The following is a 19,287-nucleotide window of genomic DNA, read 5'->3' as shown; positions in this document are numbered from 1 at the left end:
AAACTTCTATAATAGTTTTCCTGTATTTCTGAACAAGTATCGTTTGTATAACTCATTGTATTTTTATGTATCATATACAACACACTGCTATTCTCACTTGCAAAAGAGCTAGTGAGAAAAGGACTGTGAAAAATTAAGATACTTAAAACCACATCAATTATTTATTTCACTGATGTTGTTTTTGTCTTTAAAATGCTTAAACAAACACTCTTCCTTCCTGTAAGAGTTTTCCTGTACCTTGTTCTACCCATCAAACTGTCCCACACATAGCCAGGACATGCCAAACACATTCATTAACAGCATTATGCACACTAACCACATTACTCTTAACACCTTTTAAAAAGCACCTAAACAGTACCAAAAGGGGCCTTTTTTCCATTGCACTCATCGAAGGTAACAGAGACAGAAACTCAAAGATAGTAGCAAGGGATTACTTCAAAGTTGTACACAAAAAATAGACAGCAAACTTCAGAGCATCTGCTTCTATTTAGGTGAACTACCACTAGAAAATATAAACCCAGGACTGTATTAACTATAAATTTTATCTCATCAAGACAGTCTTGATGCCATTCCGTGGGACCCTGGACAAACCTCATGAAGTTTAACAAGTCCAAGTGCACGGTTTTACATCTGGGTCCAGGCAATCCCAAGCACAAGTACAGATTGGGTAGAAAATGGATGGAGAGCAGCCCAGGGAAGAAAGACCTGGGGGAGTTGCTTGACAAGAAGGTCCCCACATTGTGCTCCTGCAGCCCAGAAAGACAAAAGTGTCCTGGGCTGAATCAGCAGTAAAATGGGTAGCAGGTCAAGGGAGGGGATTCTCCCTGCCTATGTCCCCACTCCTGAGTTCCCACCTGGAGTTCTGTGTGCAGCCCTGGGCCCCACAACATATGAAGAACATGGGCCTGTTGGAGTGAGTCCAGGAAAAGTCACAAAGATAATGCAAGGACCGGAGCAGCTCTGCTGTGGAGACAGGTTGAGAGAGCTGGGGTTGTTCAGCTTGGAGAAGGCTCCAGGAAGATCTTACAGAACCTGCCAGTAACTAAAGGGACTCTAAGAGAGCTGGAAAGGGACTTTTTAACAAGGGTGTGTATTGACAGGACAAGGAATGGTTTTAAACTGAGAAATGGCAAGTTTAGGTTAGGTATTAGGAAGAAATTCTTCCCTGTGAGGGTGGTAGGCTGCCCAAAGAAGCTGTGGTTGCCCCATCCCTGGATGTGTTCAAGGCCAGGTTGGATGGGATTTTGAGCAACCTGGGATAATGGAAGGTGCTTCTGCCCATGGCAAGGGTTTTTGAACTAGATCAACTTTAAGGTTCCTTCCAACCCAAACCATTCTATTATTCTATGATTAAAAAACTAAACATCCTTTATTGCAAAAATAGAGAACCAATTTTCAAATATTAAGGTCCAGGAACTATCAGTAAGAACTTGAAATATGACAAAGAGATAATTTTACTTAAACACAAGCAGATAACCACGGAAGTCCCATTTGTTCATCAAGCTTAGTAACAACAACAATCTGACCTGTACTCCAGATACTTCAACATTACATGTATTCAAAAAATTTTAAAAAAGAAAAAGCATATCTCTTCAGAGAGAAAAACAGAATATCACAGCACAGTATTTACAAAGTGAAATCCAAATGTATGGGTGCAGTTTGACAAGACAGCTCAGCACTTCTGGGACACAGGAAGAGCCCATGCACTCCCTTGCCTGACTACACAGCACCACTCCAACCTCCTTGGATCTTCTCATGTTTCTCTGATCCATCCATCCAGCTTACTAAAGCTGCAAAAGCTCACTTTCCTTCTTTTAAATGAACTTCCTACCTTGTCGTGATCTTAATCATTTCACCGAGGGATCAGACAAGTACAAAAGACAGTAACCACCATCATTCCTAAATACAAAACACCTGCACCCTGCATAGCATTATAAAATACATTGGCTGGATGTTTTCCATAACATTCTGAAACGACAAAATATCAACTCTTTACAGAATTTTAGTAGTCTTCTTATTCACTTCTGAACACTGTAAGTATTTGTGCATATACTTTCTGCTTTATTATCAGTTTACTTGTAAACTTAAGAGAAATACAACCCTGCTTAGGTCAATTTTAGTAACTGCTTTCTGAAACTACACAAGCTCCCCTGTGAAGAAGGACAGAAGCACAGTTTCAAGGTAAGCCACAGAACCAGTTTAAAACCGGCTAAGCAAGACAGAGAAAATGAAACTAGGAAAGATTAAGCTTTACAAGGGGAAACATTAAAACGATTTGCCAGCAGTGAAATTAGTAATGCACAGGTTCCTGTATTCCATCTCCACCCCTTTCCATGCAAAGAGACAAACTCCTCCGAGTCCCCTATCATCACCTTTCTCTGCATTTCCTCCAGTGCCTTGCCTCTGGTCCCAAGTCTCAAGTTCAGCTAGGATCTTGTCCTGTCAGCTAGCAATTAAAACACAATACTGGCAATGGAGACAAATTCTGCTACTTGAGGTCTCTCTCTGCTACAAATATTCATAAAATTCATTAAAGTTGAGTATCTTTGAGAACTCTAATGCTGTCAAATGAACATATACTGGCAAATAGCTCCAGAAACTGGAAGAGCAGGCTGTCAGTGTGATCACGTGAGCGATCAGTTCCTTGCAGCTGCCTAAGGAACCAGACTAGCAATTAAGGGGTTTATTTAATTAGGTTATTCTTTGTTTAGGCTATTATTTTCAGCTGAGCCTCACTTGTCTGCATATTAACTCTATGCACAAACTCAGCAAGTACAAACCAAGTTAAATCTTAAGATACTCAAGCCCAAACACTAACCTACATTTGAGTACATGCTGTGTAAGATGTACTAACGCAGAAAATTATTTATCATGAAGTAGTGACAAAGCTACTACAAAGTTGAAATCACTGAAATTTTAAATACATTACCAAGAATCCAAGCTCCATTTTTCAGTTAACAGACAACTTTAAAAATTCAAGCTCTAAGGAATGAAATCAGACTACTATCCAGAACCTTCACTACCCACAGTAAAATACAGATATAGTTTTCATAACACTCAAGAGATTATCCAAACTGGGATACACTAGAACAAGAAAGAAAATTAATTTCAGTTTGGGAAGTCTTTACAGAGAGCAGTCTATCCACCACTTCCTCCCATTTATAGCAAACCAGGTCTAATGATTCCACAGCAGTCAACTTGCTCCCTCAAGGAACTGGGTCTCAAACCATTTATACCTTTAATGATTAAAAATAGCACTTCAGTTTCAACCAGAAACTTATTACTTCAGAGCAGATATCATTAAAATGTTCTGGGACTAGAAAAATATGATACAAGCATCAAACTTAAAAATTAAGAAATTAATAATGCAATTGCAGAAGTAGGAACGAACGCACTGCACTCAAAGCTCCTAATGAAACACTGGCACTGAAGCAAACGCACTCACATGCTGAGAGAATGCAGAGAATATGAATTAATAAAATCTTAATCATGTCAGAAATTGCCTTCAAGCATACCAAAGTAACAAAGAAAAAGCAAGCAGAGAAAAATAAAAAAATTACTTTACATAGTATCAGAAGGTACAAAGAGAGAAACAAAATTTAGTGCAGCAGAAAAGAGAGACCCAGCAAACTCCAGGTGTGATCCAGAACAAGCAGAACCACCTCTTACAGAAAGCACACTTGCTACAAATGAGTAAGGAAATAACTGGCATTAACAGGACACCATCCATGGTCTAGAATGGCAAAACACAGTCTTATCTTTGGATTCGAAAGTAAAATGGAATGAATGTGACAGCTGACTGAATATCACAAATCAGCTGTGGAGCTAAGATTCAGTTTAGGCAGAGGCAGTGGGGGGAAAATGGTAACACACCTTCACTGAAGGCACTTGAACGATGGTAGTGATAGATCTAGAAACAGAAGCTAAAATTAATAATAAAGCAAGAAAACATATATAGCTGCATATTACCTCTATACTTTCTCTGCTTTGTGTGAAAGGAAAAAGATAGAAACACTGTTTAATACCCATCTATGAGCAAGCTACAAATACACTGGTATACATTATTACCTGCAGTCTCTTCTCTATCCATCCCTAAATTTCAAAACACTAATTTGATACTAACAGAGCTTTATTTAAAACATGTAGAGTCTTTAAGTTTTGGAAAACACAAACTAGAAATCAATTAATAAAACTGGCCTTTTCCTTCTCAATTTATCCTCTCAGAACAGTGACTATACAGGTACAGTCTTTCAGCAAGTCTGAAGAACACGCATAGCAGGGGAGTACTCACTGGCAGTGCCTTCAGGTGTATCACAGGAACCAGCTGGCTAAAGCATGGCATTTGGTTAATTCCCAAGTTAAAATACAAAGATTACTTATAGCATCTTTGAAGGGAAAGGGTAGGGGGGCGTTGTTTCTTCTCTTTAAGTTTAATCTCCTGGCTAGCAGAATTACCAAAGAACTCTTCTTAAACCGCTGGTCTGAACACCCCAAAATAATCCTAATCCAGTAGTCTTGGATACAGAGAATGAGTACAAACCATCTCTACCACCGGCATCTCCAAGCATGTGAACACAAGTTCACCGAGTTCTCAAGTAAGAGATGATATAACATTCAAACCACAACCACACCTTGCAATTTCTGAAAAAGACTGTCTGCTTTGCCACAGGTTCGTCTGTGCTCAGACACAGGCATGCAGACATGAATATCTGAGTTATCCACCGTGGTCAAGCTCGCTGTCCTCGCCGTACAGTTTGTGGGGCACGCCCTGCTGAGTGTGTGCCACACCCTGAACACTCACACCGCTGCTCACACGGCTCCTCACTCAGGCAACTTTTCAACCCACCCTCTTCAACTCTGCAGCAGCTGCTTTTTTCTATGGCCTCTTCCCATGTCTAAGACACAAAATTAATGCACTGACATTCAATCTTCAGCTGACCAATGCTATTGCTCTGCCTTTTGTTAAATGCACAAATAGCTTTTCTTTTTAACCCACTAAATAAGCACAAAAGACCCTGAAAGTTACTTTCTCTTAATAATAATGAAATAAGCATTTTCAAAAAATCTGTTTCAGCCACAGGTTTTCAAAAACCTCTGCTTCTAACTTCAGTTAAATCTTAGCTTCTGATATTGAAATATAACTTTTTCCACTTCATTTGACTCCCTGAAAAGACAACAATTTCAGACATGTCTCAATCTTATTTTTAGTGACACTGGAGAAACTAAATCCAGGTACCCTGGTTATTTCTAACCTTCTATTTTCTAATTTAAAATACATCTTTTGATTAACAACACATCTTCTTGGATGTCCCAGATTATTAGTCTGGATTCTCATCTTAAAAACGCATGTGAAAAAAACTGGTGTGCCTTTTCTCCTACCAATTCATGCAAAGTTCTTGAAATGAGCTGTCCATCAAAAGATCTCAAATACTCAGGGATATTTAGTGCATTTAATAAACTTTTATATCCTACAATATAAAAAGATAAAACTGTCTTTCCAAACTGAAACAGTTATTCACAAAAAAATGTGACTGTGCCCCCAGTACCCCAATTAGTTAAGCTCATGTCTCATCCTTGCCCTTATATAACTGTCCAGTTAACAAATAACTTGCTTTCACTGAAACTACAATGCATTTCAAACACCAGTAAAATACACCAAAAACATTGTCTAGCTGTCTGTCCAGAGATTCTGGAAAAGCCACTTGTTCCTTTGTGTATCAGTTTCCGCAAAGGTAAAAAATATGGATTAAAACATTAACTCCTAAAAATTTAATTGCATTAAAGATCAAGATCGACTGATGAGAGTTAAGAGCTAGGTTCTGCTAGCATTAAGCTAATGCATTTTTAGGCGAGGCATACTAAGCAGTTTTAAAAACTCAGAAGGCTTCACAATCTCTTTGAGATTTAAGTTTTGTTTGGTTGCAAATTCTACATACTAGATCAAAAATATTTTTTCATGATTTGATCATGTCACCTGACCAAAATCTAATAAAGCCTTTCAAATCCTATTTCTTTTTTTTTTTTTTTTTTAAGTTCACCACTTTACTTTATAGCTTTTTAACCAAAAACGCAGGGTGGGGGAAGGAGTAAAACCCTCCTTATGCTTGGTACAAATGTTCCAAGTAGTTGAAACTCTCTCATGCTCAAACCAGGTACCACACCTTGCCTTACACATCCATAATATGCCCTAATTTCAGGATGACACACCGCACTACCCACTCTCTCTCCAGCACCAACACATCCTCACAAGCTCCTCTCTTCCCCACCCCAACGCACATTTTCCTGGCAAATGCCTTCAGCCCCTCATGTAGGGGAGAACTGCCTGACTGCTTAGTGGGAAGAGGTAAGACCTGATACACTTGTCTGGGGAAAGAAGGTAACATGACTGAACTTGAGGTTGAGCATAATGCAGCGCCATGTATTTGTCATGGTATACAACGTATTGCTGCAGGCTGAACATCCACCTTTGTGTCCAAAAAATCCAGTGTGAAAGCACTTTTACTTCAAGGCTGGACTGGATGGGGCTCTGAGCAACCTTGTCTAGTGGAAGGTGTCCCTGCCCATGGCAGGGGGGTGGGAAGAGATGATCTTCAACATCCCTTCCAAACCAATCCATTCTGCCTCAGCCTTCAAATGACAAGAAGCTGAGAAATAAATGTACTGGGATTAGAGCACATTAACTACCTTAGTGAGAACTCCAAGTTTCATGAAGGCCATGAAGCGTTAACCTTGCTGACAGCTTGAAAAAAAAAACATCAGCTTAAAAGAACACATCTCCTGGTTGCAGTTCTCTAATTTCCACTTGTTTGCACACAGTCATTTATCAGACATTGGCTCTCCACAGGTGTTAAGGAAAAATAATGTTCATGCTTAAGTGCTTGATGATCTTGGAATAAACAACTATTAACGATGTATTTCATTAGTGGTAATGATAGTAAAGAATGCTTCAATTGCAGGATGATCTGAATCCTTTTAACATTCAGCTTCCGTACTTTTTTTTTCAGTGAACAATGCTCATGTCAATAATAGCCACTAAGAACACAAAGAATAACACCATCTAGACCTTTTCAGAAGAGTAAATTCTTCACCATTTGTTTATATTAAAAAAAAAAAAAACATGTTTCTAACACAGGAAGATCTGCTTTATTATAACAACAGATTTCCATTTTATTTCCTGAAACTCTTCAACCCTAGAATTCAGGTTATTTAATAAATATGAAAGCTTTTCAGAAAAGCTAAAAGTTTACAAGTTAAAAGCTAAAAGTTTACAAGTTACAAGCTGCGTTAATTAGGGATTTTCACACCTGCAACCATTTCCTCTGTTACAGAAAAAAGACACCTGTTTGTACCCACACTGAGTGAGTGCCTGTCAACAGCATTAGTGTGACACACAAAAAACTCTTGCAACCTCCAGGTTACTTGGTTCATGAATGAAAGGGAGAGTGACCTAGAGAGCAGCCTCTGCCAAACTGTGACAGAGGCCATAAATAGCGAGCTGAGGTTTATCCTCCATCATCAGCAGCCTGGCCAAGCATTTCCACCACGAGCGCTCCTCTCTTCTCTGCGCCTTCACCAAAATTAGGATGATACTGTGAAATTTCAGCTGATAATCAAATCAGAAGGATGGAGGGGAGGCAAGGGAAGCCAGGGGATGTGGAGAAGAGGATTAGTTTCAGCTGGACCAGTAAGGTGATCCTGATCCCGCTGATCAAATGGCCTGGCAAGCATTAATATTGGCGAGTCTGTTGTTTTCACAACTGCAGGGTTCACAGCCAGAGCTCACAGCTCGCAGCACATGTGAAATCACACACCTGCAGAAGAGCCAGTCCACTGAGAAGAGTTCTCTACTTGCTGTATGGGGCCCACACCTCACTCAGAAGTATTTCTAGTAAATCCATTTAAAGGAAGTTTTTTTAAAACCACTGATCCTCCTTATTCAATACTGAAGGAATAATAAAAGCAACACATTTTTAGTTAGAACTACATTAACCATTTCTGTGAGTTTCTAGACTCTGTTAACAAAGACTTTTAAAGCAGAAATTGTATTTATATAATGAGTCGAGAATCAAGAATTATTACAATTCTGATATGGAAAAAATGAAAACATTCAAATGTTTTTTTCCTACTGTCAGTCATGGAAAATCCATCTTGTTTCTGCTTAACAGTCACATCCTAAACAAAGCTTATAGGACACAGCCTCCTTCAATACTACTATAAACCTAAATAAAGCCACATAGTTATCTAAATGAGGATAGCAAAGAGAAAAACAGAGTGAGAAGCCCTGAACCAGACTGCTCCCCAAGGTTTGGACATGACCAGAAAATAGACTCAGTAAATTAAGCAAAGAAGTGTCTGTAGCAAGGGCAACTAGGAAGGTGGCCTTCTGTGTGGATAAAAAATAGGATTATAAAACACTTCTGCACCCGTAGCTGCAGTGCACTTGAAGACAGTATTTTCAAAAGAGAAAAAAGAAATTCAAATTGTGTATAATTGTGATAAAAGTCTTAAAATAAATGTACTGAAATTTAAATAATAATAAAAACAAAATTCTACGCCTGAATGATACATCAGAGAAATAACAGAGAATAATTATTAAGTATTTGAAATGAGGGATTGCTGAAGCACAGCAACAAATTTCACTGCAAGTAATCTCTTCCACATGTAGAGAATTAACAGCTTCTTCATTTCAGGTTATTTAAATAGCTTGGCTCAACTATTTATCCATTTAAAACGAAGAAACTGACTGGAGGCTGGAGAAAAGCAAAATGCCCCCTTTCCACATTATGAAAACAACCAAACCAAAGCATCTGCTCCAAGTGCAACTGGACACAAACTTTCTATCAAAGCTTTACACTAGCTGGGCCATCAGCAGACACTACTAGAAGCACAAAGGTAAAACCACGAAGTTCAGTACAGTCTACAAGAACTATGGAACTTGAGACATTTCAAAGTTCTGTATAGGAGAACCAAAGCTGCCTCCTTCACAACTAGTTCGGCTGAGCAGAAGCTATTACAGCATACACATACTCAGTGCAAAATGAAAAGGCTTACAGAAGATTTGACATTAGTCTTAAAACTGGTCAAAAAGTTGCCTCTTTTAGTAACTACCAAGTAAAATGAAACTAAATTTATTCAGAAAAAAAAATCCAAGAATGTATAAATGCAAACCAACACTTGAACAATTTAAACCAGAATTAATGGTTAAAATAAACCATGAAAATCCCATCAAAGGTAATGAAGACAATATTTCAAGAGTGAAGTCAGACTGAAAAATTGTTTTGAAAAACCAGCAAAGCATGAAGTGTACACAAAAAAAGCATAAAAACATATTGTCAGTTCCTTTTGCAATAAATGGGTTCATGAGTGATATTACCCACAGAAAAAAGTAATCCATTAGAGCTAAAACATCTAATAAACAATCAGCAATCTTTCAAAGGGTCACAGCTAAAAAACAGCACACAAAATTCACAGCAATTAAAGCCTCAGCTCATTGATGCCTGCTTGCTGCATGCCTTGTTTTGAGATGGGTTTTAGAAAGTTTTACAGTGAAATCATTTAAAGCATCATTAGACTGGAATTAAAACTTTTTCACAGCATAGCAAACATTCATCAATTTAGGGCAGGATGTGCAAAACCATGCCACATGCAACTGAAACTGCAGGGGGATAGAGGTGATCAGAATATAATTACCTGAGCTAATTATCTTGCATAACCCCAAGCTGTATGCAACTCTAGCAAAATTGTCATGGGCTGTCTCACAGCCACGGGTCAAATCTTCTGTTTGAAGTTCAGAGACAGTAGTTGGAGAAACAGATTTTATTAATATTACTTTAGGACAAGCCCAATGTTCAGAGGAAGCAATGCAGCACACAAAACATCAACACCATTTCCTGAGCACTCTTTGGAGGTCTTATCCATTCACTGGATTGGCCCTTGGATTGCTTCCTTTGAAGGCTCTGGAACAGTGTGACAGCAAGGACAGCCAGCTTCGAACAGGATGCACCACTGCCTCCCAAAACAAACCACGGACACTTCACGTGTCCTGACTGCTGAGAGCAGCTCGGACTGATCTGGCATGATATGTAAGAAGAATTCAAACTCAGGACAGCCCTTCAGAACCACAAAAGGATCACAGATGCCAGCTGTATGGTATTTTGACAGAATCCTGAACAAAGCCTGCTTCCAGCAATTGCTCCATTTCCCACTGCTCACAGCTGTATTAACACCATACAGCCAAGGAATGGCCTGCACGACTCATTTTAGAACACTGATTTTTCCCTGCTAAATCCCAAAAGAGCAGCAGACTACTAAAACAGAAAGAACCCGAGATTTTATTACACACCAAAAAGATGAGCTTTCCTGGGAATCTTCCTTTAAATTGAATTGTTTGGAATAACTTCACAAGGCTTTATATTTCAGGATGTATTTCAAAGAACTGCAAAAGCATTAGCCTCAGCACCTTCACTGATGCTACTGCAAACTCGAACACAAAGGCAATGCAGTTCTTTAAAACACAGATATTGGAGAGGAGCTTTATGCACAGGTGGCCAGCAAGCGTCCTTTATCCAGCAAAAGAAGGAGTACCTAACTTTTTCTTATAGCTTTATTTTAAACACCAGATAGTCCAGAACACCATGAGACAATAGACAATATTGCCAATCAGGGTCTTTCACAAGGGAAAACTTGATTTTTAGAAAGCTCTACTGGTAATGTGTAAAACCTGTAATTTAAGAGAAATCATAGTAAGTTTTACATTTTCTATGTTTTCAACAGCTGACCATTAAAGGCTTTTCGAAGGGTAAAACGTAGCAAAAAGTTTACGGTACAAAAACTGAAATTATCATCCAGAAATCAAAAAACACTTCTATTGCTAAAGACTGAGAAACTACAGTGAGAGCTGCTGAAACACACTGGCATCACAGGGCACAGAAATGCTGCTCAGCTCTGTACCTTCGCACACTGCAGCCCCTGGTCGCTCCCATTAGCAATTAAGTACAATGGAGAGCTCTAGGTTGCACCGCGCAAGTTGAACAATGTTGGCAGCACTACTTTTAGCGAGGATCATGCCTTACAATTATCACCATGCCCTCAAGTAGCTCTTAAGGCACTGCTAATGCTTTCTTGGCTAATTAAATTAAGCTAACCTTGTATACATTTCTAAAATGTCTACCTAGTACGCTGACATGATTTAAGAGTGTTTATTACACAAATTTTGATCAAATTCTTGATCAACACTTTTGATTTGTGCTTTGAGATGACTAAGAAAAATAATTTCAATTGCCAAAGAAGTTTTACCAGCAATCACAACTGAAAACATCAATAGATACAAAGTGCAAATTTAACCACTTGTGGTCACAGAATCCTCAATTTTTTTATAGTGTGAACGAAGTTCACTGAACCTATAAAGCCTTGTGTTAAAATTCTGTGTCTCTGTAGAAGACTTTGATGAGTTTTTGTCAGAATGCTTTAATACAAAGCCAGAACACTTCCCAAATTTTAATGCCCAAAAGAAAAAATCAGTATTTGTATACACATATGTATAATTTGTATAGCAACAGAATATATATTTATGTAAGCATAGCTTCAAAATCTACTAACTAGCATACAAATCAATCCTGGAAACAGGAAGAAAACAAAGCCCAGTTTTTCCCCTCTGTACCCTCCCTATGCACTCTGCTATGACATCATCTCAGACAATAAACTTCTTGGCTCCTTGATCCATTTAGTGAGGGATTTTGTTCATTTTAATCTGGCTTCTGGTAAGCAGACAGACACACATGTATTCATCTCCATCACTGACTGCGTGGTCACCAATCAATAATTCAAACCAGTTTACTTTTCAAAGCCTGACGTCATTGCTTTCTCCAAGCTGAGTGAGTACTACTGAGGGAATACACTGAACATGATAAAGGCGTTTAGACTATTACAGTCCATTTCCACAAATGTTGCCTCCAGATTCAGATCAAACAAAAAAGGACACTATTCACATACTACTCAGCGTAATATTGAAGACTAGAAACTTAAGTTCCTGGGAAAGGAGAGAGTCAAGCATACATTTTATCCTTATAAATGTATGCAAAAAACCCAAACAAATTGAAAAAAAAAAAGTATATCAAAAAAAGCCAAGTGGAAAAAATAAGAAGGAAATAGATACAGAAGAGGTAGCAGGCAAGTCCTATCCCCTGTTTTGGTCTACTCAGCATCTTACAGGATGCCATTAGGTCACTAACTATGTTTTTGTTGCTAATAAGGAACAGACAGATGATCTTTTAAAATACATTCTGAAAGGTGGCTGCAAACAATCCCACTGAAGAACATTTCTCAGGGAGTCCCAATCAAAAGCTCCACGCAAAAAAATTAAGTTACACACTGCAAACAAGAAGCGTCCCATCTCTGCCAGAGCTCCAAACTCTAGCTGCCCATTAACCCGATTAACTGCTGGTAGCAAGGCTGGTTTCCTGATGTGACACCCAAAAGATTTAGAAAGGACAGACTGTTCCAGTCAACTGCAAAAAAAAAAAAAAAAAAAAAAAAAAAAAAAAAAAAAAAAAAAAAAACCCACAAAAAAACATACAACTGCGTGAAGACGATCCCAGCACGCTCTCTGAACACAGCCTCACTATCTGTCTCCCGACAGTCACTTCCAAAAGCAAAGGCTTTGTCTCCCTACTGCTATACTTATTCATGTCCTAATCACTGAGATCCTTCTCTGGCACTACTTCAAGAAGATTCAGAAGCTCAAAAAGACACTGTATTGCTGACAGTACTTACATCTGAAGAATAAAAAGAGTTGTTCAAAAACAACTTTAAAATACAGTGATATATACATATTTTATAAAACACACTGGATGGGGGAAATAAGAAAAAACCTTCTTGGATAACTTCTGCTCATATTTGGCAATTACATCTTAAAAGGAAAGAAAAAATCCACCTCAAACACATGAGATGTATTGTGAAGCGAAACAAGTTCATTCCCATACACCAAAATTTACATTTAACTTCAGAAGAAATGCTCTTTTAGAAGTGTGGGCAATATCTTGAGAAGTATTTACCATACTTTACACTATTTTGCACAATCTCCTTTCCTTACACCACGACACTAACATAACTGCAATGTTTTAATGATTTGTAGTAAAAAAACACTGTTATGAATTAAAAATACTTGGAAAGAAGCCCAAGCTAGTTTTCTTAGCAGCAGTAAACTCCCTGACAAGTAAGCCAGTAAGGGTTACTTCAAACTCTGCTTTACAAACCACAAGACCCACGATATGAATAAACAGAAACTGCACACTAGAACAAGCAGAACAGCTTTTTACAGCTATGGTGCTGCATCCCCAGGAGTCCACTGAAATTAAACAAGGAAGAAATAGGGAACAAGGAAAAGTAAGATGGGGGAAGGGAAGAACTGTGAAGTATGAAAGAACAGAAAGAGAAGCACAGAAGGTATAGGGCATCTCATCAGTGATTCGTATTTGGTTTAGTATTTTAGACCAAAGGGATGGGTAGAAGGTTTTGTGAGAATTCCAGGTGACATCCTTCTGACATGCCTTTGGCTGCTGCTGCTGTTTTCCTACTCTGCTGATTAACTTCCTCCTCTGCACGGCAGCGACATGGTCAGTTGGTGCACGGCTGTCAAACACCCAGACCCTCAAATCTCACTTCCATATTTGCGTTGATTTTATTGATTTTTATTGCTTTTATTGAAAGACCTTTAAAGCAATACGTGAAGTTTCATCAACCAAAGAAAAAGTCCTGCCTACAATTCCTCCTGTGGGAGGAATTTCTTCACAGACAGGATCATTAAACATTGGGAACGGGCTGCCCAGGGAGGCAGTGGAGGCAGCAGCCCCGGAGCTGTTTAAGGAAAGGCTGGATGTGGCACTCGGTGCCATGGTCCGGTTGACAAGGTGGTGATCGGCCATAGGTCGGACTCGATGACCTCAGAGGTCTTTTGCAACCTCACTGTGATTCTTCGATAATTAAAAACAAAAATTTCAGGTTTTGTCAACAGAGCTGTTTAGAGACAAGGAAGAAAGGAGACTCCCGAATTCCTTCTTCCAGTTACAATTTACCAAACGTTAATTCTCCAAATCGGGCTGTAGAATTTCACTCGCAGTTAGCCCGTCTAACCCAAGCAACCACAGCGAGTTCGGCTGGGAAAGCATTCAACTTAAACTTGACGGCAAAAATCAAACCCCCCCCGTTCCACAAAAAACGGGGCGGGGGGCTCTCCCGAACACCAGCTTCCTCCCGTCGCAGCCGCCAGCCGAATCGAGGTCATTTAGGGAAAAGGCAAAAAAAAAAAAAAAAAAACACACACACACATACATAACACACACACAAACCAAACCCGGGCCGAGGTTTATTGCGAAGTTGCTGCGGGCGCAGCTCCCAACTTTTGTCTGGCGGCGGCAGCGCCGGGCGCGGCCGCAGGGGGAGCCCCGCGCCGCCGGACCCCGCCGGACCCCCGCCCGCCGCCGGCCCCGCCGGGCACCGGCACCGCGGCCGCTGCGCCGCCCGTGTGCCCGCCGCCCCCGCCCCTGTCAGCGGCCCCCGCCGCGCCGCCGCCGGCCCCACAGGGACTGCGGCTCTCCGCAGCCGCCCCCCGCGTCCCTGCCGGCTCCGCGGTGCCTCCTCGCCGCGGGCTGCCCGCCGGCCCCACCGTCCCTCCGACAGCCGTCTCGGCACCCGCCCCCCGCCGGCTCCCGTGCCCGCAGCCCCCCCCGCCGCGGCACCAGCGGCGCCGTCCCCAGCGATTCCCCGGCCTCGCCGCCTTCCTCCCTCCGGTCCCCCGTGGACACCCCGGTCCTCACCCGCGCTGCCGCCGCCTCCTCCAGCCCGGCCGCATCTGCCTTGGTGCCCCTCTTAGAAGAGCGGGTGCGGGACGAGATGAAATGGCTGCCGGCCCCGGCCGCCGCGGCCGCCGCTTTGCCCAGGGGGCGCAGAGAGCTCTTCCTGGTGTTCACCATGGCCCCGGCGAGGGGGGACACGGGGGGCGCCGCCGCCGCCGGCGCGGAGGGAGGAGGGAGGGAGGGCGGACAGGCGGGGGCTCGGGCAGGGAGGGGAAGGGGAGGGAGAGGGGGAAAGGGGGGAGGAGGGAGGAAGGAAGAAAAGCCCTCCGGGGAAGCCTCTCTGCCGGGCAGAGACGCAACCGGAGCCGCGCCGGCTCCTCCCGCCGCTGTCGCCGCCGCCTCTCGGGCTCAGCCCGGCTCTAACTGGCCGCCATTACTGTCCCTGCTCCCTTTCTCTGCTCGCTCCGCGCCGCCCCCGCCAGTCGCCGCCGGGGGGCGCTGCGGCCCCGGCGCGGCCGTTCTATCCCGGCGCCGCGCGCTCTATGGGCCCGGCCCGGCCCGGCTCGGCCCGGCCCGGGGGAGGTGGCGGCGGCCGCGGGTCCCCGGGGAGCTGCTCCGGCCCCGGCTCCGCGGCGGAGACCGAGCACCTACACAGCCTCACGGCCCCGCCGCGGCCTGGAGAGGCGCCGGCCGGGCCTGGCCTGGCGTGACCCCGTGGGGCGGGGGAGCCGCGGCCGCCGCCACCCCCTGAGGGCTGAGCCGAGGGCTGGGGAGTTCAAGGGCAGGGGGAGCGGCTGCCCGGGGCCGCGGGCGGGGAAGGGCAGCGCAGGCACCCGGGAAGGGGCTCGGGCGATCGTCCTGAGGGGCTGGAGCCGTCGGCTCTGCTCGCCCAGGGAGGCTCTTGCCAGGAGCTGCCCGCACAGCTTGGGCGAGCAGATCTCCCGAGGATGAGATCTCCATAATTCCCTGTGGAAAAGTCTTTTCACAGTCCGGTGAGCCTCGTATTTAAGAAATCGCCTTGCTATCCAGGCTATCGGGGGCGCGTCCTTGTTTCTCCCATCGCGCCAGCCACCAGCTACGTCCCGTGTGTTTTGCCTCAACCTGCGCTTCATGTTCCTTGCTCGGTCCTTGGAAAGCTCATTTCTCCCACCTGCCTCCTCATCGCACATGCATGTCAGAGGGGCGAAGAATACAACTCTACACCGGATGTCTAAATGCTTTTAAATTACTCACAAACTATAACCCTTCAGCCTGTTCACGAACCCGATCCCTTCTCACCGATGTAAGAATCATTCTCTCGCCACTTGTTGCCCTTTACAGAACTTACAACGGTACCTGCACATATGCCCAGAAACCAAAATCGTTGTGAAAGAAACATAGTTGAGGAAGACAAGCATTCAGCTGTAGGTGACAAAGTCTCAGCCTTTTTATTTTCACACTGACTGGTCCAGCACTGCTGGGCAAGTCATTTCAGTGCTTCTTACTTCTTTAACCAAAAAGAATAGTATCATGAAATTACTGAGCACGTGATTCTGACTGTTAGGCTCAAGCAAGCTTTATCAAAGTATTTTTATGTTTCAAGATGGAAAGTGCGATAATGTTTTAGTAAAGAGCAATAAATTTTAAAAAACTATTATTCTGTTTTACCTGCATACTCCCACATCTTTCTCTTCGAGATTACAGTCTGTAAAAGTATGGTAGAATGTGTACTTAAAAATAGAAAATATGCAACAATGATATCACAGGCTTTATAAGAAGAAAATCAGCTTTTTAAATATCCAAGCAAAAAGAAAAATACTGTGAATAGCAGCAAATTTTTAGTTCTATGAGATACTCCAAAATACAGCGCATTTCAGGGTGAAAACTGTAATGTCTCATCTGACATTCTCTATTTAGAGCTTGTAATCTATATTAGCAACCATGCTTCATCATCCTGTCCCAAAATCTCCAGTGTCTTTCAAAACTAGACTAGTTTTGAAATCTCCATGAGATTGGTTTTGGTAGGTTTTATATTCTTTGTTTCTAAATTTATTTGTTCAAAGGTTGTGAAGGGATGTAGTAATTTCATACACTTGTAGGCTAAATGAGTACAAGGGGCTTTGTGAATGGTATTTGGAAATCCCATCCTTTCAGCCTTCAAAAGTAGGAATAGAAGGAAACTGCAAGAGACTGTCCCTTGCCAGACACCAGGAGATATGTTCAGTAACAGTATCATATCATGTATATAATGATAAATAATGTACTTTAATATTTCTGTCCTCTAGTACTGACAGACCATGAAACTCAGATACGGTTTTCAAATTCAGTTGGTCTAGAAACAAATGTTGATCTTCAAGTTTTTGTACTCATCACAAAAATATCCCCATGTTGGGAAAACCAACAGATGAGTGGCCCAAAAAAGGGCCCAGGCTGCAGCAGTTACAGTGAATGTCATAACTCAGGATTGCAGTCATTGGCAGGGCTGTTTGGGGAAGCTTGCATAACATCTGCTTGCAACATGCCTGATTCAAACCAGCACTCTTCCTCTCATGAACACCGAAGACTTTTTAAAAGTAAAATAAACTTAGTCAATATGCAAGTAAACTGATTTTCCTGTGTACCTGTCCAGATCTGCTTGAAATAACAAAAATTCCCCAACTCAAAAGCTATTTATTCAAATTTTCTAGATATTTATACCACAGTTGTGTCCTTTTTTTTTCTTTTGTGTTCTGATCTCATTCCTGTGAGCCATACCCAGAGAGCACTCTTTACGATGCCAGAGGGACTACTGTGGAGAGATTGATGTAGTTAAAAATCCCTGATCTCTGCTTTGAACATTTGTAGTGCTTCATTCTCATTATGTTAGCATGGTAGGAAACATGGAAAGACATGCTTCATTTTGGATGTTTACTCCCTCTGTTGTTTTTCACAGATGGTTTTATTTACAGGTTTCTTAGTTGTCTTCTTCCTCTTAGAAGGTGTGGCTGGTTATTTTGACTGAAATAGCTTATGGCTTTATAGCTTCCATGTCAGCCTCATCACCATTTTTAGTACTGACAATAAAAATAAATCAATCATAAGTTACAAGGTTTGCTTGGTAGCTTTGATTGGATTTTTTTTTTTAATGCAGAGAACATGTTAACATAGGATTAATATTTTATATCACACATACTTAGAGATTTAAATGTGGTTTTACAATGAAAGATGAATTACTGTAGAAAGGGATTTAGAATAATTTCACTAATCCAGTAATTTACTTGTTCCCATTTTTTCTATCTGTTGTTGGTTCAAGTGTCATATGAAGACAGAACAGCATTAGAAACCTATTTAGACTCCCTTCAGCACTCTACATGCAGGAAAGGCTTGAGTGAGAAAAAAATGTAAGAACTCTGAGTAAGTGAGAGACAAAAAATTATAGGGGAAGAAGGACTGAAGCCACATTCCACTATGTATTACATTTTAAAAAATGTAGAGCTCATTCAGTTTCAAGATTTGTAGTTTGGTCTTACAGAAGGATGTCTAAATGCTTCTACAAATAAAGGCCAATAGGAAGGACCATATTTCAAATAGAACCAGTTTATAATGAATGCTGAAGCTTACAGCAGTGTTCAGTGTCCTTTTACCTCCAGTTGCTCAGAAAAGAGATTAAGGTATCTGAAAAATGTATTAAGAAGAAGGCACACCATCTGCCAAGGCAAGTACACCACTGGGAAATTGGAAAAATATGAAAAATTACTTGAGCAAAAGAGTCCCTTTCCATTAAAAAAGAGTTGGGGAATGAAGTCATATCGGGACATCATGATGTAAAAAGACGTTAAAAAATTACACAGGATGGAAAACCTTGTTTGCTGCATGAATGACATTTCATGACACAAGAAATATTAGGAGATGGAAGATTTTGTTGTCACATGTACCTATTTTACCAGGAAATCAGGAATTACAACAAAAGAAAAAGTCATTCCTCCCTTATTCAGAACTTTTGCAGAGTTTCTTTCTAGTAAGGACCAGAGGGCTCTATTCAGTGAATTACCATTTGCTTCAATCATAGGCAATTTACCAGAGATTACTTTGCAATATCTCTGAATAGCAGTAACATTCCAAAGAATGGAAATCAAATCATCTTTTCAGGCCTCTATTTATAAGCTCATATGTGTGCCTTTCAATCATGCTGTCAACTCCTCCTGGTTTCAGTTGAATCTTGAAATAAAAAAAGATTCACAAGAGATCTTGCTTTTGTAAATGCACCCTAAGCTTTTTCCTGAGGGGCATGTTAGGAAATTAAGATTGTGTGGTTACTCCTTTGAGAACTGTCCATTATGAAGACAGGCCCATGGGATATCAGTTTGGAAACTTCAAACAAGCAGTGTCCAGGAATCAAGATTGGTACTACATTGAACTGGAACAGAGAACATGATACAATCACTCCACATTGCAGGCATTTTGCTATTTATAAAAGACTCACTATTTGAAGACTACCACTGTAATTTAAAAATGGGTAATAGTTATGATTTCAAAG

At 41.5% G+C, this 19,287-nt stretch overlaps 1 protein-coding gene across 3 annotated transcripts in view; it reads right to left on the bottom strand.

Annotated features, from left to right (window-relative positions):
- Positions 1-15,245, bottom strand: part of ATAD2B (ATPase family AAA domain containing 2B) — a 74,363-nt gene extending 59,118 nt beyond the window's left edge. For all 3 annotated transcript variants that reach the window (XM_064411786.1, XM_064411788.1, XM_064411787.1), the window contains exon 1: positions 14,814-15,245. In XM_064411786.1, the coding sequence (XP_064267856.1) occupies positions 14,814-14,969 (156 nt within the window). In that variant the 5' untranslated portion in view covers positions 14,970-15,245. The remainder of the gene's footprint in view (positions 1-14,813) is intronic.
- Positions 15,246-19,287: the final 4,042 nt, after the last annotated feature.

This window comes from Passer domesticus, chromosome 3 (genome assembly GCF_036417665.1).
Source record: "Passer domesticus isolate bPasDom1 chromosome 3, bPasDom1.hap1, whole genome shotgun sequence".
In the NCBI taxonomy this organism is placed as follows: Eukaryota; Metazoa; Chordata; class Aves; order Passeriformes; family Passeridae; genus Passer; species Passer domesticus.
The sequence above is the reverse complement of the archived record's forward strand: the minus strand, read 5'-3'. Positions and strand labels throughout refer to the sequence as shown.